This window comes from Hydra vulgaris, chromosome 14, assembly GCF_038396675.1.
Source record: "Hydra vulgaris chromosome 14, alternate assembly HydraT2T_AEP".
NCBI lineage: Eukaryota > Metazoa > Cnidaria > Hydrozoa > Anthoathecata > Hydridae > Hydra > Hydra vulgaris.
The window spans coordinates 14377013-14401945 of record NC_088933.1 but is presented as its reverse complement, the minus strand read 5'-3'; the positions used below and the strand labels follow the sequence as shown (position 1 = coordinate 14401945).

Below are 24933 nucleotides of genomic sequence, written 5' to 3'. Positions count from 1 at the left end.
TATATGTTTTCTTAATAAAAAAATTTTTTAAAAATCTTAATTTCTATAAGTTTTTATCATATCATGTATCATGTTAAAATTGATATTTAAAGATATCAGCATATTTTTCATCAATTTTTTTATAGATCTTATAAAGGTCATATAAAAATTTAATAGTATTACTATATTTAAAAATTTAATATTATTTGTGAATAAAATATTTTTTTATTTTTTTATGTAATGAAATGTTATTTGTATCTTTTTTTCAAGGTACATAATAAATAGTACACAACAAATTACAACATACTGGTAACAAAATAAGAGATACATATAAAGTTTTAACATATTGAGTTTCACAAACATCATAGTTGCATTTGTTTTTTAGTTATTTTAAAGGTATAAATGCTTTTTTAAATTTTAAATGTTTAACTCTTAATGATGTATAATTATCTATGTTATGAACTTGCTGGTTTAATTTTGTGTTATATACTTGCTGGTTTAATTTTTGTGTTATGTATTTCCTGGTTTAATTTTTATGTCTTGTTATTTGATGCTTTAATATAATAACCTGAAATATTTCTATACTTGATGGTGTCTAATGTTTTCTGTTCTGTAATATAGAATTTAATTTGCTTTGTAGTCAAAAGGTTTGTCAGAAATGGTTGTAAGTTGTTTTAAATGTAGTTTTTTGGTTACAAAGTATTTTTTAAGATGATTTTTTTGTTTTGTTTTGTTGTTATTTATTCAGTAATTAATAACAATAATGATAATAATGATAATTATTATTATTATTTTTATTACTATAATTATTATTTTAAAATAAAGTTTTCACTAAAAGTCTTCTATAATAGAAAATCGCACTACAACTTAAATTAAATTTGGAAAATCTTACCGACTTGATACCAGAGGGAGAAGATTTTCGTTGGTATGTTAAGGTATACATTTTTTTATTATTTTAAAATCAAGTCTATCGATAATTAAATTTAACTTTATTTTTTTGGCTGAAAATATAACAATAATTTAAATAATAATTTTACATAATTTCAAATAGAATAGTATTATTTAATTTTATTTATTTCTAATAGCAATTTACTGTTAGGTATTAAATATTTTAATATTTTAATTTTCTCTTTTTGTTCATATTTCTTTTTAAATTTTTCCAATTTTTATACTTAAGGTTAAATGTTCAAACTGCCAAGAAGAGTCAAAAGCGTTTGTTTATTTGTCACTTTTGGTAACTTGTTTTAAATAGTTTATTCTATTTACAATCTATTAATGTTCTGATAAATTTTATTCAAAAACATTCTTTCTACTAATTTTATTTTTTAATTCTTAATTTATTATATGGAATTTTTACATAGGAAAGTAGCCCATTAAAAGGAGGTCGTGGTCAAGCTAGTCTTGTATCTAAATGTAAACTGTGCTCAAGGGAAAACTCAATTGGTCAGTATAATTTATTTTAAATACTTTCATAGATATAAATATTGGCTTTTAAAAAAGATTGCTGCCCCAGTCCAAGCTCACTCGATGCGACAGCATATAGTATAAGATAGTTGATGTATGTACTGTAGCAGCAGGCTATTTCATTTTTCTCACAAAATGATCTTGATAAACAGTATATCATCCTATTGAGGTTGAATAAAAAAAACATTATGCTACCCATAAGCAATCTTTTATTGTGCAAAAATTACTCAAAAGAGATTATCTTGTCAAAATATATTTGGATTCTTAAAAAAAAGTTGCATTTTATTTAAACTGGACTATTCTAATATAAGCTCTTATAATTCCATTTACAGCGTCTAGAATATTTTTAGTTCCAAATAATTTGTAATTTGCCAAAATTACAAATTATTTGGAACTAATATGCCAGAATAAAGTTTGCAAGAAAAATTTAAAGTAATTACTAATTTAAATCAAGAAAATCGATAAAATAAAAAATCAGAATTAATATCTTAATGCAGACCTAAAAGTTAAAACCTTTTAAAAAGGTATAAAAAACAAATGACCAAAATAAAATTATACCTATTCTAAAGAGGTTTTTTACAATTATTTTTACAAAATACAGTGTAACCTGTTTATAAATACTGCAGAAGTTGAAAATTAAGTATATAAAATTATAAAAAGATTTGTTTCACAGGAAGTTTTTAAACTTCTTGTGAAACAAATCTTATTATAATTTTTTGAGATTTGACAGTGTTTCTGATGATTATACAAAAGGAGAAACTGCTACTTAAAGAAAAAAGTTTTTAAACCTTTAGTGTATAACTTGTAAAAGTTGCACTTTGACCAATTATACTTAGTATTAACCTAGAATTGCTCAGTCTTAACTCAGGACTCAGAGGGTCTATGAATTTAGTGTTTTTATCATTGCGCCATGTAACCATGTTTTTGGCATAGTGGCATGAAGCTATATCTTATTATGAAGCTATCTTATAAATTGAAAACATGAAGCTATATCTTATGCCATATTTTATAAATAAATTTCAGGTATAATTTTTTAACAACTTCCTTTTTTGTCGTCATTTTTGTTAATTTTTATTCCAAATCTTTCAAATCAAATTTCTTTGTGAAAATAAACTTAAAATCAAAGAATATTGACTTCATACATATTAAAGTTATTATCATGAAAAAACGTTTGAAGTGTCTTAATTAAAGATATAAACTTGTGTCATAAATAAAAATAATGTTGTTGAAGTGTATTATTATTATTTGTAATGGTTTTATTTTTTTAAAGTTATATCGATAGAATAGTAAATAGTAAGTCTTGGGTGGCTATATTTTATCAAACTTGACCTTGTTCCCAATTAAATATCAGCTCCATTACTAGTCATACAATTTATGCTAATTAATTTGCTAATTTGTATTTTTTAATCAAATTTTTTTTTTTTTTTTTTTTTTTTGGCAGATATTTTAAAGGATACAATAACATCATACAATGTAAGTTTAAATTGTTATAATAATTGTTATTTAAAATTATTTAAAAAAAAAAAAGTAAATTAAATAGTTAAATAGTAAATTAATTACTTTTGAAAAAAAAATACAAAGATATTTTTTGTCTAAAAAAAAAAAAAGAAAAGAAAAAATTATTATTTAAATTTCATAAATCTATGTTCATAAATCTTTGTTATTAAGATTTTTTTTGATTTATATGACTCATATATACCAATATGTATCAGTCATATATACCAATATGTATCAGTCATATATACCAATATGTATCAGTCATATATACCAATATGTATCAGTCATATATACCAATATGTATCAGTCATATATACCAATATGTATCAGTCATATATACCAATATGTATCAGTCATATATACCAATATGAGTTGGTTATATATAAATGCTCATAAAGATTTTGTATTTAGAATTACCCCACAATTACTTGAAATTCCTCCAAAGATAAAAGTGCATAGAAAACAAAAAGCAAAAAAAGTGCATAGATAATTTTTAGTGTGAAAAGTTATAAAATTTCAAAAAATAAATATTCATGTGATTGCTTTAATAAGATATTTAAGTTAAAACAAAATCTAACCCTAAAAATCAAATTTTTTTAGGAAATTAGGTTCTTAGCATGAAAGATTTAAAAAGGTAATTTAAAAACAAAGGAAGCTATTTTGATGGAAATTTTTTGCTAATTTCAAAAATAGTTTTAGATTTTCATAATCTTACTCCATTAAAAAGTTATGACGGAAATAAGATTTTCTTCAGTTTTCACCTTAAACCGGACACAATAAATCCACCCTATAATCAAATAAAGTTTAATAGGTTAATCTGTTCATTATTTTTTTACTCTAGTTGAATTTTTCTATTATGTTAAAATTGATTTATTTTATTATTTTTTCACACTGACTGAATTTTTTTCATTTGGGATTTTTAAGTTTTTACACTTTCGCATTAATTTTGTACTTTTGCACTTATACTGTTGAAGTTGAAGTGCAAAAGTACACATAGTAACCACAAAAGTTTCCTCAATTTCAAAAATCTGTAACTCAATTGAATTTACTAAACTTATAATGGCAAAAAATAAAACAAACAAGAAGCCTTACACTGAGGAGACAAAAATCACATTGAATAAGATTGAAAATGGCTAGTTGAGCTTAAGAGGCACAGCTCAATTCTACCGCATACCAAGTTCAACATTTTCCGACCGAAAATCAAATAAGACTTTAGTAGTTGGTAGTAGCTATGCAACAAAATTGAGCCCTTTTATTGAGTTAACCTTGGTTCACCTTCATTAGATGCTTGGCTATTGGCACTTTGGTAGACAATTAGATCAAGTTCAAACTTTAGTGAGAGACTATTTAACTGAAAATAATGAAACATGTTTGTTTAAAAATGGAATGCCTGGTCGCAAATGGTACAAAGAATTTATGAGTCGATGGCACTCAGAACTAAGCAAAAGAACAACTACAAACATTGCAACTTTAATAGCAGATTCAAGCACACCAGAAATTATTGCCTGTTATTTTAATGTTTTGAAAAAACATTTTGATTTAGCAAAAATAGGTTTTAATAAAGCAATGCATTGTGGAATTGTGGTGAAACTGGTTTCAATGGTGATAAAGGCGATGCGAAAGTAATTACCAGAAGAGGTGCAAAGAGTTACTAGTATTAACTGAAAATAATGTAAAAATAAACTACACTGTTCTTAATTGTGTTAATGATGACGGATTCCTTCTACCACCTTTTGTTGTTTACAAATTAAAGAACCGACTCTATGATGATTGGATTAAAGGAAGGCCTACCAAATACACTTTACACAACATCACCATCTGGTTGGATGGAAAGTCATCAATTTTTGCAGTGGCTCGATGAAATGTTTATTCCTCACATTCAAAATGGTGGTCAACATATTTTACTTTTGGATGGCCACAGCACACACATGTCACTAAGTGTAGCCTTTAAGTGTAAAGAAAACAATATAACACTAATTTGCATTCCCGCCTATTCATCTCACATTCTGCAGCTCATACTCAAGTTATTACTGGTTTTGAAAACACTAGGCTCTTTCAATTAAATCAAGAAAACATTGACAAATCAAAATTACAAATTTGTTGAACTTTTAATAACACCTTAATAACATCATCAGCAGTTACAACATCACCACGCAGCCTAAGTTCTATGCCTCAAACTGCTCAACAAGCGCAAACCTTAATTCTGCCTACAACTCCAACTTCAATTTCAACTTTAAATTTAACTTCTCAAGAAGTGTAAACATCAGTTTTGAAAAAGCTCTCTTGAAGCAATTTCACTTCCAAAACGCTTACAAGCATCTTGCAAAGAAAGTCAGAAATGCAAGAACAGTGGTTGGTCAAGCTTTTACAGAAGAAGTATGGTTAAACAAGTTAAGAGAAGAAGAAGATGCAAAGCTATTAAAACAAACTTATTTTGAAATTGCAGCAGCAGAAGTAGAAATTCCTGCCAAGAAAGCCAAAAAAAAGAACAAAAAGTGCCCAAAGTTTTTCAAAAATGAAAAGCCAGAGATGCAATTTTTATAGAAAACTTGTGAAAAATCAAGTTGCAGTTCGTGGCTTTGTAAATCTTGTCTCTCAAAACAATATATCATTATGCTTTTCGAAAAATTGTTTCTATGGAAAATAAAATCTTATTTTCCATAGAAACTTGAAATTAATTTTTTTTTTTTTTTTTACACTGCATAGTTGTTTTAATAGACAACTATATTCCAGGAAAAAAAATCCTACTAATTCTCAATATTAAAAAAAGTTATTTAGCTTTTTGGGAATCGTGTCCGGTTTGCTTTTACTTGATTTGATTAAATTTTTACTTGATTGATTAAATTTTTTATTCTATTAAATTAAATCAGAAAATAAATTAATTTCATCATATAGTAAAGATTATTAAAACTACAAAAGTATTTAATATTGATAAAATTTAACGTAAAAATATCTGTAACAGTTGTGCACTTTAAACATGCTGTTATATTTTAGATCATAAATTTTTATTTTACAACATAATTTAAAATATATTTTGTATGTAGCTTGAGGATAGCAATGCTTTCAAAACGATTGTCCAATTTGACTGCAGAGGCATGGAACCGAATGAGTTTTCTGCAAGGGTAAAATATAGACATTTTAATTTGTATTTCCTATAGTTTAATTCAATTATAATAATTAAATATCACTATTACACACTTAACATTTCTTGACACTATTACCTGATACGTGAAATAGTAACTTCACAAGACACTTTCATGGTTCTACTACACTGTGTTACTACTGCACTGTGTTACTACTGCACTTTGTTACTACTGTACCAGGCCCGTAGCAACCGGTGGGGGCAGCAGGGCCATTTGCCCCGCCCCCTCCCCCCAATAATTTTTCAAATAAATAATTTTAAAGAAAATGACTTAAAAAAAAAGGTCCTTAAAACTATTTCGGGGTAGTACTGCATTTCCCCCCCCCCCCCCCAATATAATTTTTGTTCCTACGGGCCTGCTGTACTATGTTACTATTGCACTATGCACATCATAATACTGCATTATGTATAATGCAAATCATGACTGTTCATGATTTGCGTTAATGCAAATCATGACTGTTCATGATTTGCATTATACATAATTATTTGCAAATCATGATCATGCACACGATTTTTTTAGTTTCGTTGAAAACTGTTGTTTTGAAAAAAAAACTATTGTTATCATATTGTTTGATTTGTTTTCACAATTTATTTATTTTTTTTGCATTTCAGTACAAAAATTCTAACTTATACACTTCAAAATTTCAAACATATAGTTAACTTATAATTAACTGCTATGAGCTATTCAGTCATAAAATTACATTGGAATTGTTTTCTTGTAATGAGTATTTCTTCACAAAAATACTCTTTATGGCATGAGATATGGCAGGTTTCTATCCTAAAAATATTAAGTTTTTAAAACTGTCAGGATTTTAGTTGATATAAACTTCAAAGTATTTTTTTTTTTATTAATTTTTTTTTCTTTCAATTTTTAGACTGGATGGGTGGCCAAAGGAGCAGAAACCTCTACCAAATTTAATGTTGATTTAACAGAGGTAAGCATAGATGTGTAAATATATATACATTTTGAAAATTTTAAGTTCCAAACTTATTGTTCACTGTGATGTTTCACAAAATTTAAAATATCTAAGAAATATATAATTAAGTAATTTTTACTTTTCACAAAACGTTTTCAAGAATTTTTTTTTCCAAAGGTTCAAATTAATAAAGTCGAATAAAGAATAAATAACAAAAAAAAATATAACTAGGATGGTGTTCAAAATGTTTTAAGATTAAGAGTGCAGCCTTTATACTTTTTCAGGGGGTAGGGTGTAATTCCCAAGTATAAAATTTATACTGCCATACAAAGGTACTACCAGCATTTTTTGGTCTTTGAGAGAGCTTACTTCCAGACATGGAGCAAACTCCAAACATTTTGTATGTTATACTTCTGTCAAATTAGGATGCTTTGCAAAAAATTGCGATGATTGGAACTTGGGAACAAAAACACCCAAAAAAATTTGCCCCCTCCTTGCCCCAAATGTGAGAGCAACAAGTTGATGAAATATTTTTTGTACTATTTTCAACTAGACTCATATTCACCAATAAATTTTAAGTTTCATAGTATTATCTCTCAGCGTTTAAAAATTATGAAATAAAAAATGTATTATGAAATAAAAATTATGAAATAAAAAATTTGCAACCCCCTCAAATTGAGGGGGTTTAAACTTTTAAACATAATTTTTGAACACTAAAATATTTTATTATGAAATTTAAAATTTATCAATGAATATAAGTCTAGTTGAAAATAGTACAAAAAATATTTCATTAACTTGTTGCTCTCACGTTTGGGGCAGGGAAAGGGCAAAATTTTAGGGCTTTTTTGTTTCCAAGCTCCATTCATCGCAATTTTTTTCAAAGCATCCTTATTTGACATAAGTATAAGCGTATAAATGTTTGGAGTTTGCTCCATGTCTGGAAGTTAGCTATCTCAAAGACCAAAAAATGCTGGCGGCGCACAGTGGAAAATAGTACTCCAAAAACGTACCACAAGTGTTTTTTGCTCAAATTTCAATTTCACTGCAGAAATTATATTTTAATTTTATTTAATAGTTAATCTTTACTATAACGTAGAGATTTCAGCAAATCTTATGTAAAAAGGTAATATTTGAAGCCCAACTGTTTCATATTTTTGTAAATCTACAATTGAAACTCATTTGCTTCATCACTTTAAAAGTTATTTTCTATAAAACTTTTTATGAATAAGTATAAAGTGTTATACATTTTTGAAAGCATCATGTTATGGAGATTTTGGAACAAATTCATATTTTTAATTATGGTTTTGTTTACTAATAATTAATTAAACTACAAAATGAGCTAGAAAATAAAAAATCTTAAAGTTTACCATTATTTTTAGTAGTCACCCACGCTTCCCCACGCTTTATTTTTGTAATTGGTTTGTAGCTTAGATGTCTATAAAATTGGTTTATTAAAAATCGGGTGCGGATACTTTCTAAAATTATAGATAAAAAAGTTTTAAAAGTCAGAAAACAGAAAACCGCTTTTTATCGTGGTTTCAGACTATATCTTTTTATAACAATAGTTTTGCGTAAGTTATTTTGTCTATTTTTTATTGAGAATTAATTTTGATGGACATACATTCTAGTATTGGTATTATTATTGGTTGCTGTAGATGAAATTAAAATCCAAATATACTCTTTACGGTCATCGTGCTTTGCTGTGCTTGCTGTGCTAAAGCATATAATAGTAGTGGTTTCTGAAGCTTTATTTAAAGAAAGAGTAAACATTTTTATAGCTTTAAGTATAAAGATTAAATAACCTTGTTTTTCGTTGTCAATAGCGTCATTTATTTAGTTAGTTAAATGAGTGTGGTAATTACAGTTTAAAGATCGAGTGGCTCCTTGATCCATGATATACAAGCAGGAAGTTTTATTTAAAAGAAGAAATCAGAGTGTGATTGATTTTAGCATGCAGTGCTAATTATCTAATTCCTTAAAAGCAGTAAGGTTTGTTTGATTTCTCAACAACTTACAACTTTTTTTGCACGCTTGTTAGCTGCAGTTAGCCTAGTCAGCCTAATCAATTCTTGTCTCATTTATTTTCACTTGTCTCATTTACATTTTTTACCTTTCGAATGCATAATTTTTGATGGAAGCTATATGAAATAAATCAAACTCATTTTCATTATAATCAAAATGTATAGAAGTCGTAACGAGACTATTATCGGCTAAGTTGTTTACTTTCAAGTAGTCGCTATTTCATAGGTATTATCTTAACCTTAGCATAAGCAGATTTTTGTTTTAGGGTTTTAATTTGCTCTTATGCGGTACAATGTCATGATGCAATAGCATTGCATGAAGTAAATCTTATTTTTTGAAAGTTCGAATTTTTATAATTGCATATTATGCTCATTTATGCAAATTGGATTACATAAACCTTTATTAAGCGAAGTTTTCTGCTGATGGGAACCTCAGGGTACAACTTAAGCGGATGGTTTGATACTAAGTTGGTAGAGAGAATTCAAGTGGAATTGAAAATCTGTCCGACTTGAAGTTTAAGTTCGATTAATTCATAGTCCGATTTACAAGATTTTTCTGTATATGTTTATATACATAAGATTGTTTGTTAATTTTAAGGTGCAATTTATCCTAGTTGTCTGAGATAAATAAAATGAGATTGAAGTAGCTGAGAGTCTTTTAAAAAAAGAATTCTTTTAAAGAAAGCCGATCTTTCAAGCTAACATTATTTTGTATGTTATTAGTAATAAATGTTAATTTTATTAGAACATTTTTATTATATTTATGAACAATTTTTTTTTAATTTTCATTTTTTTATAATTAGAGTTAGCTAGGGTGGAAACTTAAGATATCTTATATTTTTATTTATAGGGAGATTGGTGTGATTTTGATGAAAAAGCTGGCCAAAGTGTTGGCGTTTATGAAATCGAATCCCGGTTTATAAAAGCATAGCTAATTTCTTAAAATTATAAATTTTACTTACAAGTTTAAAATTATATTGGTTTTTTTTTACTTCTTCTAAAGCCGTAACATCTTTTTATTTTTATTTGTTTTATTTTTGTTTTTATATGTATTTTATAAGTTAAAAAACTTTATTTAAAACTCTTGCGTAGAGTGTAGAATTATATATATAATATTATATATATATATATATATATATATATATATATATATATATATATATATATATAATATAATATAATATAATATAATATAATATAATATATAATATAATATTAAAAATAATTAATAATTAAACTTTAATTTATTTGTTGATAAAATATAAAAAAAAATTTTTTTCCAAAAAATAGCGTCTGAGTTTTAAAAATTTTTTTTGTATTAACAAAAATAATTTGCTAGGAGATTTTTTTTTTTTTTTTTTTTTGATTCAATCACCCCAATATCAGAGCATGTCAAGACCACGTGATAAAAATAGCTATCATTCACTAATCGACATATCATTTAATAATTATTTTTGGTAAAATATCTCATATTAGTAACTCCAAAGTAGAAAGTCTTATTACATTTGCTATGAAAGTCGCAAAAAAATTTAATTGCAATCGCAAAACCATTTGGTGAATATTAAGAAATATGAGGAAGCCAATTTTATACTAAATACAAACATAAAACAAAACATAACGTGCGTACAACGGCTTGTGGCTAGCGAATGCAAATTTTGACAAAAACAAAAAAATTAGAATTCGAAATTAATTATTTTTATGTCTAACCAAATAATACAAATAACTTATTTAAGATAAAAAAATAAAAATGAAATTTAAAATTCAATAAGTACAGAAATTTTCTAATTTGGTACATCATTTAATAATAAAAAAAAAATAAAATTATTGTTTAATTTGCCTAAAATATGCCTTGAGGAAACAGAGTTAACTTAAAGCTGCGTGTCCGAGTCTTTTTTTCCACGAATACCATTCTCTTCATAGAATTTTAATTCGGATTTAATATTTGAAATTAGGCTCCGAATTATTATTTGTAGAGTTGAGCTGGACGGTATATTGGACGATAAATTCAATTGACTTGTTCTCCAATTTTTGCATTAACGGGCTTAGTTTGTTCTTCTAACATTACTTCTACTACATCGTCAGATTCTGACTGCTCGCCTGAGAAAGTTCCCGTGTTGTTAAATATTATTCTTTGTTCAAAGTCTTCAATAACTAGGGCTACCATAGTCCTGATTTTCATCAGGACTGTCCTGATTTGAAGGGTCTGTCTTGATTAGGTGTCAAAATGTCCTGATATTAAAAAACCATAACAAAAAAGAAAAAAATATCATTTTGACAAAAACTAAAAAATAAAGCAAAGAGAAAAATGTTGACTTGGCAACTCTAACTTCTCCATTCAATTTTTACTATTTTCTTGCAATTTTAGGCAGTGCTGGCAGAAATGGCAGTGGTAGCAGACATGATAAGGCAGTACTTTACTTTTGTTTTTGCTGGTTTGGTACTTTCCACTTTTACGAAGTTTCTACTTCGTGACAGAGGGTTTTTTAGTGTTAAACTTTTACTTTAACTTAAAGTAAAAAAAAATCCCTTATTAAAGTCAAAATGTCGAAAAGAAAGTGCCATTTTAATAAAACTCTGAAGAATGAATTTCCTTTTCTGAAGAAAGTTTATGAAAGTGGTGAAAAAGTTAGATGCGGAGATTGTTTGACTAAATTTTCTGTTGCAAATGGCGGAAGGACAGACATCACCAAGCATTTAACAACGGAGAGACACAAAAATGCTTTGAAAGCATAAGCAAGTTCTGCATCAATAACATCGTTCTTCAAGACTGATAGTTTAAGTGATAAAGATCTAGTTCTGGCATCAAAGGAAGCTACTTTTGCTTTTCACACTGCAATTCATGATTTGAGCTTCAAAACTGCTGATTGCTCAACCAAATTAATTTCAAAACTTTTTGAACCAAAGTTTGGACTTGCAAGAACAAAATGTGAGGCTATTATTCTCAATGTTATTCTACCAATGATTTCTGAAGAAATTAAGGAGGAGTTGAAGAAAGCTATTTTTATTACCATTGCAACTGATACATCTAACCGAAATGAACTGAAACTTTTTCCTGTCCTTGTTAGATATTTTGTGCCTGATCAAGGAGTAAAAGTTAAATTACTGGAATTTCGAAATGTACCTGGTGAAACATCAGAAATTTTGTGCAATGCTCTGCAATCTGCCATCAATAGCCATGATTTATCAAGGAAAGTGATTAGATTCTGTGGTGACAACTGCAACACAAACTTTGGTGGAGTGAAAAGACGAGGACAAAACAATGTTTACAGTCGATTGAAAAAGTTTCTTGGTCGAGAGATTGTTGGGATTGGCTGTGGAGCTCACATAGTTTACAACTGCATTCAAACAACTGTCGATGTTTTACCAATTGATCTTGAAGCTCTTGTGGTGAAAATTTACAAATATTTTCACATCTACACTGTCAGACTTACTCAACTGCAAGAATTCTGCGAGTTTGCTGATGTTCACTACAAGAGAGTTTTGCAGCATGGAAGCACAAGATTCCTTTCTTTACTACCCGCAATTCAGAGAATTTTGGAAATCTTTGCGGGACTAAAATCTTTCTTCTGTTCTCAAGAGCAATCTGCAGTGATAATAAGTAAGTTCTTAAGCGATGAACGTGGTGAAATGTATCTTTGGTTTGTTCATGGTCAGCTTCAGACATTCAACAAAACAATTCTGAGAATTGAAAAAACAAGAGCAAGTGCATGTGATATTGTTAATGAGATAAAAGTATTGCAGAATAATCTGAAGGAGAGACTTGAGAATAAGTTTATTCCACTGGAAGCTAAAAAGATACTTGCAAAACTATTTGAAGACGGAATTATTGACGAAATTCCTGTCAAAAAAGAATTTACTGGTTTTTACGAGAGATGTCTTTCTTATATTGACCTTTGGAAAGATAGCTTTGCTGATGCTGAAAAGTTCATGTGGATTCAAAACAGTGGAATAACATTTCCATAGTTGGAAGAAGCTCCAGAAAGAATTAACCGAAAAATTGGACGTACAGCAATAAATACTGATGAACTATTTGATGAAGTTGTTTTGGTCAAGGCATACTTGTCAACTAATTCTGAAACTTGGAAATCTGATGATATGAGTTGTGAAGAAAAATGGGTCCTGATGATGAAACATTTTGGAGAAAAGGGCATTTCAGTAGCAAATTTTTCACTGGTGTTGGAATACATTTTCAGTCTTCCTGGAACTTCAGCTGCTGTGGAAAGGGTGTTTTCAATGATGAACAATATTTGGTCTCCTGAAAGAGGTTCTTTGCTAGTTTCTACTGTGAAAAGTTTGCTTTTTTGTAAGTTAAATATTGATTTCAATTGCTCACAGTTCTATGAAAAGATAAAAAATGACCAGTTGTTCCTGAAAAAAGTATACTCTAGTGAAAAATATGACTGGTTTAAAAGCAAAGAAAAGAAATAATTCTTGTAGTCATTACAAAAATGTAAAATAAAGCTGGTTTTTAATGTTGTATTTTTTGTCATTTTCACTTTTAGTGTGACGAGCTTTTGTCCTGATTTAGACTTTCTGCTTATTTATATTTGTCCTGATTTGACAGGTTAAAAAAGACATGATGTCCTGATTTTTCCAAAATTTTATATGGTAGCCCTATCAATAACTTTGGCTGTTGATTTTTTTCAATGGTCTAGTGAAAAGACCATTGAAAAAAATCAACAGTCTAAAGAGTTTTAGACATATCTTTGGCTTATTCGGTCTTCTAATTTGTTCTCCAATTTTAATGAAAGTTCATCAGATCTGAAATTCTCAAACATAAAAGAAAATGTCGCATCAGCAGATTTGCATCTTCTCGACAAAGGGGTTCTATAGTGAGTTTCACTGGGAGAGGTGCCGGGATAATGTTTTTAATCGACAAAACTTCAGCATTTAGAATAACGAAATCAGATGCAATGTCAATCAATTCTTTTCTAACACAGCTGTTTAGTTTGTTAAATCTTTCAAGCATTTCGACAAAGCTATTCCATCTAGTTCTAGTGTTTATAAAAAGTTTCAATTGTTTTCCGAATTCTTGTTTTACCTATACTTGAAGAACTCGATTTCTCGAAAAACAAAATTTCTTTACAATCAAACGAACTTTTTTAATAAGAAAACTAAATCCAAATTCTTCAGTCTCAACATGCCTAGCTTCATTATAAGTTTGTTTAATCAAGCCAACAATTTTATCTTCAACGTGTTCCTCATCCGATTCTTCGAAGTCACTTCCTTCATTTTCTACACTAACATTTTCTGCATAAATGTGAGCCACCAATTCAGCTGTATGCAAATAATTATACAGAACATCAATTACAGCTAAATGTATCGCATGTGCGGAGCACAACTGCTGATTACATGGTAAAAGCCGTCCAATTTTTCGCATCACAGCTGCCCCATCAGTTGTTATAGACGTAATACCTTTATCGATACTTAGATGGTTGTCTTGCAATGTGGTTTTCAGAGCCGTAATGCTTTTCTCTGCAGGGAAACTGCCTTCAACAGGTACTAAACCTGAATTTTAATATTGTTTCTTGCCATCGACATTCACAAAATACGTTAAATACGTCCATTCATCTAGAGTTAAGTAAAATCGTGTTCCATCTCCTTTGAAATTAATCAAATTTTACATTATTTTAGCCCTTATTTTTTGTGCGTATTTTAAAACTATTTTGCAAATTGAGTTAGGTGATTTTGGTTACATATAATTTCGAGTGCCTCCAGCCAAAAATAAATTTCTTAAATCGATTGACTTACGAAAAACTTTGAATGGCATATAATCCTAAGCACACATTCGTAACAGGATAGCAGAAAGTGGTTCATCTTTTTTTGCTTCCTAAATAATTTATAATCATATTTTTTGATGCTCTGCTTTCTGGAACATCATCTTGCACGACATCCCGTTTTATACATTAATATTGTGTGTTGCGGAAATGTCGTTGAGCCAGCGGTTTTTATTATTTCATAACATATCCTACATTTTGCTGGGTTTTTTTTTGATCCTCTCAAAAAATTAATTTAAACAGAATTTTGATTTTTTCATTGCTTTGTGTATTCCAAATAACTTACTTTTCAAAACATTTTAGGATGTACTATCAATAATAATTTATTTTGTTAAACAACAAGCACGAAGTTATACGAAATGTAAAAATTATTACATATCGATATGAAATGAAGACATAAAACCGTTAACTGCAATATAGTAATGTTTTCTATATGTCTACTTGTATAATGCAAAATAACTGTCATTTAGCATTATTTTCTATATGTCTTCCTATAGAATTTTGATGTAGAATATTTATATGTACAGCAACGAAAACACAATTTAAAAGTTGGAGAGAGCACGAAAAAATCAATTTTAATTTTGGAATTTGCAGAGAAGTTTTCGGAATTCGAAACTATATTATGAAAATGAATTCCCGAATTTCAAATTACGAAACCCGATCTTTATTTGGGGCCAATCCGAAATGTGAGCGGTAACTACGAAATTGCGAAAATTTTCATTTTTATAGTTATGTATTTGTAAGTATAAAGGGGTAGCACAACTTAGACAAACTCAATTTTTTTGTCGACTTTTTTCTTTAATTTCTAATTTTTTTTTTTTCGTTTTTTTTGAAACGGGTATGCTCCATTACCGTTGTTAACTAGTACAAGAAATTTCAGTTATGATTTTTTTTTTTAATGTAATTGAGTATTCAGCAAATTCTAACAACAAAGCCATTACATCCTCGTGTACCGGCATAGTAGAGGTAAGATGGCGTAAATTTTTAAAACCAGCTAAAGCCACGTGTCAAATAATATCCAAATAAATCTTTCCAATATATTACCGCTATGAAATAAAAATAAAAAAAAGTGAATCGAAGTCAATTAATCAATCTATCTAAATAAAAATTAAAATTCACAATGTCAAATAATCAAGAAATATCGATGAAAAACATTAAAGCACTATTAGATGCACAAAAAAAAGAAATCCTACAAGCAATAAACACAAGTCTTTCTAAAATAACAAGCGATATAGCTGAACTAAAAATTGCATACACTAATATTAAATCTACAGTACAAAAAAATACTGATGATATTAATGAAATACGACAGCAACTGCTCAATCTGACCTCAGATAATAAAACATTTTCGGAAGACATTATTAAGCTTAGTGCGGCATTAGATGACCAAGTAAACAGAAATTTGAGAAAGACACTGATTTTTAAAAACATTCCTATTAACACAAACAAATCCAAGGAATCCTGGTCTGATACCAAACTAACTATTGCAGATACCATCGCAAAAGCGGCTAACATAGACCCGAAAAATGCCCATGACATGATCGAACGCTGTCATCGAGGAAGAGTTAACGAAAACAGCACTAAGTCAAGCCACATTTTTGTTAAATTTCATAAATGGGCTGATAGTGAACATACAAAAAATATCTTTTTTATGTCCAAAAACAATATACGGGTTGAACAAATGTATTCACCATCACTAACTCGACGCCGCAATGAGGCCATGAAAGAACGTCGTCGCCTAATAGAAAACAAGTCAATAGTAAGCGGGTACCTCGAATATCCAGCCCTACTTAAAGTTAAGAAAAAGAAAGAGGATCCCAGGTATGTTTTACTAAAATCTTTTTGAGTCGACATAAATCGCTTATAGCTTTGGAGTTCGAGCAATGGTACCTTTGATTTGCACTTGTTTTTCTTTTTTTTTCTTTTATTGGTTTGTTTGTTTTGTTTTATTTTGATTTGCGGCACTATATTTGAACTTTTTCAAGCCTTTTATATTATATAAAATTTAGCGATATAGTAATAATTTTTGTGATTTTGTGTTTATTATATTTTTACTTTTTATTTTTATTCCGTTTCTGGTGTTTTTAAATTGAAGACATTGCAAGCGATAAATAGCATGAAATTCCTTTGTTAAAAAATGTGCGCTTGGTTGGTTTCGTTGAATAAAAAAAAGTCTTAATCCTTGTAATTTTTTTATTTTTTTTTTATTTTTTTGTTTTTGTTTGTTTGTTTCTATTATTTTTGCGTTTCTTTTTGTTTTGATCAGTACTTTTTTTATTTTTTATTTTTTATTTTTTTAATATTATTATTTTTTGATTGCAGTTTAGATTGCAGTTACTTACATTCATATAAATAATCTTACTTATATATTTTATCGCCATATCAATTCACAGTAATGAAAACTACACATAGCGAATGTGCTGTTTGCAAAGTTAATATCTATAAAAATCAGAAAGCTATTTTTTGTGATAACTGCCTCAATTGGGTCCACCTAAAATGTAACAACCTCAATGATATTGACTACCAATTACTAAAAAACTCCTCAAAAAATTGTTCATGGTTTTGTATAAATTGCTTAGCTAGTATATTTCCCTTCAATAACGAAACTATAACTGACAATGAAAATCTTGCTAATGGTGACACTAAAATAAACAAAAATTATCAAGTATCAGGTTTTCCCATAGAGAGTCTTCACACAGTTTTCAACACATTTAATACACATATTAATAACAACAACAAAACTCGAAAAACCTCAATAAACAGTTACTACACCAATGTTGATGATTTAAAATGTATAGCAGCTGACAAATCCTCATTCAATGTCTTTCATATCAATATATCATCACTCTCGAAACATTTTGATGACCTTGAAAATCTACTCCAATCAACCAAACTTGAATTTGACATAATTGGTATATCGGAAACCAGATTGAATAAAAAAAGCCCACAAACTAGCAACTTAACACTTAATGGGTATTCCTATGAACACACACCATCTGAATCACATGCAGGTGGTACATTATTATATATAAATAACAGGCTCGCCTATAAACCCAGAAACGATCTCCACATCTTTAAACCAAAAGAACTAGAATCTATCTTTATTGAAATTATAAATCCTAAAAAATCAAATATTATCGTTGGTTGTGTTTACAGGCATCCAAAAATGTCTTTAGACAACTTCCTATCATTCTATCTTAATCCGTTACTCAAAAACCTAACAAAAGAAAATAAAACTGTATTCATTTTAGGGGATTTCAACATTGATCTGTTAAAGTATGACACAGATTCATATACTAGAGACTTTTTAGATTCACTCACCTCAAATTACTTTCTACCTCACATTGTCCACCCTACTCGTATCTGTAAAACATCAAAAACACTAATAGACAACATCTTTTCAAATCTTAAATCAAATAAATATAAAGCAGGGAATCTTACCACCACAATCTCAGATCATCTTCCACAATTTCTGATAGCCTATAATATTCTTAAACCACCACCTAATAAAAAGCTCTTAATCCAGGAAAGAAACTGGAAAAGGTTCAATGAAGTTGCATTTAGAAACGATTTTCACAATCTTAGTTTAGACAGAGAACCAAAAATATACCCTGATAATTGTACTCAGTCTCTTGAGAATATTATTTCCAACATTAATCAACTGCTCGATATTCATGCGCCTTTGAAAAAGCTTAACAAACAAAACATTAAATTCAAGACTAAACCATGGATATCAGATGAACTCAAGCACTCTATACAGCACAAAAATAATCTCTTTAAAAAATATATTAGGTCTAAAAATCAAACAAATAAAACCATATATCATAATGAGTATAAAACATTTCGTAATAACCTCCAATCTAAACTCAAAGAAAGCAAAAAAAAATACTACGATAATTATTTTACTGAAAACATAAAGAATATAAAAGCAACCTGGAAAGGCATTAAAAACATTATTAATATTAAAAGTAACTCTCAAACAACTCCTAATGTAATCATACATAACAATAAAACAATAACAAACCCCTTTGATATTTGTAATGCTTTCAACAACTACTTTACTAACATTGGTAAGGATGTCCAGGCAACAATTCCTTCATCCATGAATCATTTTACATATTACTTATCAAATCCTTTTCAAAAATCATTCTTTATAAAACCTACTGACGAACATGAAATTTCAAATGTTATCAACTCTTTAGACGCAAATAAAGCTTCTGGACCAAATGGTCTGCCTGTTAAAATTCTAAAACTATTAAAAACAGAACTCTCAAGAATTCTTTCTAACATTTTTAATATCTCGTTCTCAAGTGGTATTTTCCCAGAAAACTTAAAAACTGCCAAAGTTGTACCTATTTTTAAAACTGATTCAAAACTATTAATATCAAACTATAGGCCAATTTTCCTCCTCTCCAACATTGATAAAATTCTTGAAAGGCTAATGTTTAACCGCTTATACAAATTCTTCAATGAAAATAAATTGTTTTGTGAATTACAATTTGGTTTTCGAACAAACTACTCTACATCACTTGCTTTATTAAGTCTAACAGAAAAAGTTAAAGATTCTCTGGATGAAGGAATGTTTGGATGTGGCATTTTTATCGACCTTCAAAAGGCTTTTGACACTGTAGATATTGACATTTTACTTTATAAGCTATCGTACTATGGTATTAGAGGAGTCTCAAACTCTTGGTTCAAATCTTTCCTTACTAATAGAACTCAATTAGTATCCATTAGTGGGATGAGCTCAGACCTAAACGATATCAAAGTAGGTGTTCCTCAGGGATCTGTCCTTGGCCCTTTATTGTTTCTTATTTATATAAATGACATGTCTAAAGCTTTAAAATTTTGTAGAGTCCAACACTTTGCAGATGACACAAACCTTCTCTATTTTAATAAGTCCATAAAAAAAATCAACAAATATGTTAACTATGATCTTAAAAAACTATGCCTCTGGCTAAATGCCAACAAAATTTCCCTCAACTCCAAAAAAACTGATTTAATATTATTTAAAAGCCGTCACAAAAAATTAGATCAGCAGCTCAAAATTAAGTTAAATGGGAAAAAACTTTGGTGCAAAAAATTTGTAAACTACTTGGGTATAAAGCTAGACGAAAACTTAGCCTGGACTTACCATTATAACGATTTATCTAATAAGTTGAATAGATCCCTTGCCATCCTGTCAAAGCTAAGACATTTTATACAACAAAAAACTTTAAAATCTATTTACTATGCTTTGTTTCACTCTCATCTCACATATTGCCTTTTATCATGGAGTCAAAACATACGTACTGTAAATCGCCTATTTATCATGCAGAAAAAAGCAGTCAGGGTTATTGAATTTCTACCAAACAATGCACATACATTCCCATCTTTTAACGCACTACAAATTTTAAAACTGCATGATATTATCAAAATTGAAAATTGTTTATTTATTCACAGCTGCCTTAACAAAAAACTACCTCCTATATTTAATAAATGGTTTACTCTACGCAGTACAATTAGCTGCCAACTTACAAGAAATTCTTGCAGAGGTGCACTGAGTGTGCAAAAATATAATACAAAATCCTACGGCAAACATTCCTTTAAATACTCTGCATTAATGGACTGGAATCAAATTCAAAATAAATTAAAATCAATCCCTTTTAGCAATATTAAAAAATATGTTCTCAAAACCAAATTAAAATACTACTTGCTACATCAAAATAAATAGAAACAGCAATAGTATCACTGGTGATAATAGATAAATCACCATATAAATTATATAAGATACAAATATGAATGTAGACTAATTGCAACCTTCTGTGAGTGTATTATTTATTTTATTTGCTTCTTTTTTTTCTTTTCTTTCTTTTGTTTTGTTTTGTTTTGTTCATGGTCGCTCTCCTCGATTTAGCCTAGCTATATGAGAGTGAACCATCCAGAATGTAGACTGTACAAATATTTTTTATAACGTATAACATTCTTATGTAAAACATCTATATTTCTGGTAAATATATTGCTTTTTGTTGTTGTTGTTGTTGTATTACATGGTTACAATATATAGTCACTCCTGCTGGACAAAAGCAGTAAATATTAACAACTTATCACAACATTTTATATGTGTGTGCAGTAAATTGCTGTTTTTTTACATTTATAGTAGCGTTATGTAATCTTTCAACTTGAAAGACATTTTTTGCTGTATAGGTAAATATGGCGGTTGATGAATTATAACGCTCCTATCTAAATTTATTTAAACTTTATTTAGAGAGTTATTTAAATTAAGAGTCCTTTTGATTTACCACTTAATTCACAAAAATTTTGAATTTTCTTTATCATAGTTTATTTGAGCCAGTGGTGTAGGTAGTGGTGTAGTGGTGTTGTGATAGAACGCTCGATTCATAAGTGAGAATTTCCGAGTTCAATCACCTCCACGTTTATGGTCCACGTTTCTGGTACTGTGCTCAACTTATTTCTCCATGCAGGCATCTAGTTAAAGAGTTGAGAGAGGTAACCACAATAAAGTAGCCTCCTCGACTGTAGTGTCTCCCTCGGTTTTAGGAAGGTGAACAAAAAGATAAAACAAAGACATTTTTTTTAAGTTTTGACCCCATTTGTATTATGATAATCAAAAGCATTTCCCCTGAAATATTGCCCCCGTTTAATACAAAAAGACGAGATTTAAGTTGTGCAATTTTAGGATAATCAGTTCAAAAATGTTTGTTCAGATATCAGATATTTTTTTCGAAAATATCATTATTCTAACAATTAGTAATAAAATTAAGAAAAAATTTTTTTGACCTCAAAATATGCAGGAAAAGCTACAAAAGAATGTATAAAAGTTTTGTACCTGATACTTTTGATCTGAGAAACTTATGCTATACAAACATTTCCTTCTTTTTAAGTCATTATTGTTCTTAATCTAAATAAGTTATCTTTCTTGCTCATTAACAAATTCTGAGGTGCAATGCATATGACACCAACTTTCTATGCTCTGGTTTAATAGTAAACCTATTTCTTTAAAGGCCAACTAAATTGAATACATTATTTTTTATCTCCCTTAAGAAAAAAATAGTTAACATAAAAACGTAGAATTCACGGGCAAAAAGTTCCTCCGTTAAAGTATATAATCTTAGATCGATTTATTATACTTTCATGCATTCTTTTGTAGCTTTTGCTGCATATTTTGGGGTCAAAAATATTTTTTCTTAATTTTATTACTAATTGTTAGAATAATGATATTTTCGACAAAAATATCTGATATCTGAACAAACTTTTTTGAACTGATTATCCTAAAATTGCACAACTTAAATCTCGTAGAGCTGTATAATTGTCTTTTTGTATTGGATTTCATTAAAACAATTATTATTGTTATTCATTAAAACAATTATTATTATTATATATAAGTACTGCGCTATAAAAACATGGTACGGTAAGCTTTACTTTTCTTTTTCCAATATAAATAAATATAGTAAGGTTTCCATATAACCCCAACATATTTTCCAATCAAATCAGTATGTTTCTTTCATAAAAAGAGGGTTTTAGGGAAAAATATCCTAATGTTGTTCATTACTTACTGCTCAACAGAATTAAATTCAAAAATTATTTAGTCGTAGCCAAAGGTTTTTAATTTCTCGTTATAAAGGTCATAAAGCAGGAATAAAAATTTATTATCATTGGTTGTGTTATTCTAAACAATTCAGATTAAGAACTTCCGAATTTGTTGCAGCTTTCTGGATTTAATTATAATTAAATCTAGAAAGCTGCAACAAGTTTAGAACGCACGCATAGAAAAAAAAAAAATAACGATTAAAGTATATGTATTTTAATAATACTTTTTTTTATTCTATGTACCTCCGTGGCAGTGGTGAATCAAGACTTCCCAGGGGCCCGTGGCTATTTAAAACAGAAGGTCCTTCAATTTTATTCTGATTCCTTCCCAACAAGACTGCAAACAAACACTATTAAGTTTGTTACTAGAAAAAAAAGAATAGAATTAAAGAGCAAGGAAACGGTGGACAGAAGACTTAAAAAGTTAAAGGTTGTATGAGTCAGGAAAACATGAAGATGGAAGAGAGTTCCAAAGGGTTGAAGTGCGGGGGAAAAAATTAAGCGAATAGAGGTTTTTAGAGCATGCAGAAACAGATACATTAGAAGAACACAATTTTGCTGAATGACACGTCAAACGAGAATGAGTTTTAGCAAATAAAACTAGAGATGATAGCTCCTTTGAACAGCAACCATGATAATATTTGTAGAAAATAGATAGAGATGCAACTTGACGAAGATGGAAAAGAGACTCAGGCTTAGCAGATAGCGTGGGTACAACTACATTTATAATGCATTTTTTGACCTTGTCTAGAAGAGAAAGAGCATCATTAGAAGAACCAGACCAAACATGACAACAGTATTCCATACAGGGACGAATAAGAGATTTGTAGAGGAAGAGAATGGAATCAGGAGAGAGGAAATGGCAAGTATAACAAAATGAAGCAAACTTAGCAGATGCTAATTTAGCAATCAATTGTATACATGGTTTCTATGAAAAGTCAGTAGTAAAAAATAATTCAAAAAGACGTAAAAAAGAGGACTCAGTGAGAGGGTTGCTATTCATTAATATAGGAATGTTGACAGTAATGCAATAGTTGTTTGCAGTAAATAAATGAGCTTTGTTGGGGTTAAAATTTACAAGTTACTATGAACCCCAGTCTGTTACAGAAGTGAGATCAGGTTCAAGATCGGCTGCCTGTTCTAAGCGATTAAAAAGAGAAAAGAGAAGAATTTTTGTCAAGACAGGAGTATAAAGTTGAGTCATCAGCAAAAAGAGCTACTTTATATTTAAGGTTGTCGGGGAGATCATGTAAATATGAAACAAAATAGGATCAATGAACCTTGAGGTACCCAAGAAGTTACTGGAAATAAAAAAGAGTGTTGGCCTTCGAGGATGACTTTAATGAAGCGATTAAAAAGAAACGATTTGCTCAAAACTTTCCCAAGTACACCATATGAAACAAACTTATGGAGAAGAACAGCATGCCAAACTTTATTGAAAGCCTTATATATGTCAAGATCATTAGCCCTAGCCTTTCTGTCTCTATCTAATGCACGATAAAACCTTAATAAAATAGTTGAACTTTTGTTAAGTAAGCTTTAAAAAAATGACAAGAAAGTTGCACTCCTTCGTGAGGATAAAAGATTTGCATGCAAAAAGTTGTATTGTTAATAAACATGAAAAGTTTTATTCTAATAGTCTAAATAATTTTGAAAAAGATATTGACTCTCCTAACATTAGAGAAAATTTATTATAAAAAGAAAATAAAGATTTGAAAACTTTAAATTGTCTTCTACTTGATTGCAAAATTATTATTAAGTTAATATATACAAGAATTTATTATTAAGTTATGATATAAGAGAAGTTAGTTTCTTTGAATGTCAACATGAATAAAGTTAATAAGGTTATCACAACTATTTTAAAAAAACTAGCCAAGTTAGATATAGTAAAGGTTCCCTCAATTGGTACTCAATTTTGATTTATGGCTGAAGTATTAGCACTTGCTCTTCAAGTCGAAGAAAAAATGATACATACTCTAGAGAGTAATTTAGGTAATTGTCTTCACAATGACGGTACTACTAAACACCATAGATATTTTCAAATTTTCCAAGTTACTACCACAAACGGAAAGACTTTATCTAATGGGTTATGTGAAATGGCTAGCAGTGATGCAGGTTATACTATTAATGCGTTAACCAAAACATTAGAGAATATACGTGGTATTTTAGATAGTTTAAATATTTTAACACTGCTGACATTAATAGCGATTTATCATTCTTTGTTAGTTGTTCTGGAAAGACAATCTGGTGATCAACTTCCTGGAGGTAAATGTTTGCATCCTTCTGATAATATAAGTAAGTCCGCTGAGAATATCCCAACAACAAACAAAGCATCAGAAAGTGATTTTGCTGCATTGGATCTTTTAATTCTTTCAAAACCTTATACCAAAATACAAATGAATGGTTGGTTGAAAAGATATTAGATAAGTGTGACTCGTTGCTTAAAAAAGTTTCAAGTAACTTTAAAAAAATGATCGATAAAAACAAACAACGTCATTTAGAATTAAAGTTTCAAAGGAGTGAAAGATTGTCTGTAAAATATAAAG

General features: G+C 28.9%; 1 protein-coding gene across 2 annotated transcripts; it reads left to right on the top strand.

Moving 5' to 3' along the window:
• Nucleotides 1-233: 233 nt before the first annotated feature.
• Nucleotides 234-9995, top strand: LOC100203453 (UPF0587 protein v1g245604). Of its 2 annotated transcripts, XM_065817309.1 has the most exons (9): nt 234-375; nt 620-643; nt 831-914; nt 1157-1213; nt 1341-1422; nt 2885-2916; nt 5985-6062; nt 6958-7017; nt 9871-9995. In XM_065817309.1, the coding sequence occupies exons 2-9, from the start codon at nt 638-640 to the stop codon at nt 9949-9951; spliced, it is 480 nt and encodes a 159-aa protein (XP_065673381.1). In that variant the 5' UTR covers nt 234-375; nt 620-637; the 3' UTR covers nt 9952-9995. The 2 variants fall into 2 exon arrangements, with proteins under 2 accessions (XP_065673381.1, XP_065673382.1); XM_065817310.1 differs by lacking the exon at nt 234-375 and having other exon boundaries at nt 579-643.
• Nucleotides 9996-24933: the final 14938 nt, after the last annotated feature.

Bases quoted from the DNA above. Each gene is read 5' to 3' on its own strand.
- LOC100203453 (XM_065817309.1), top strand. The intron at 915-1,156 runs GTATACATTTTT...TTTATACTTAAG, and splicing joins ATTTTCGTTGGTATGTTAAG to GTTAAATGTTCAAACTGCCA. The intron at 7,018-9,870 runs GTAAGCATAGAT...TTTTATTTATAG, and splicing joins TTAATGTTGATTTAACAGAG to GGAGATTGGTGTGATTTTGA.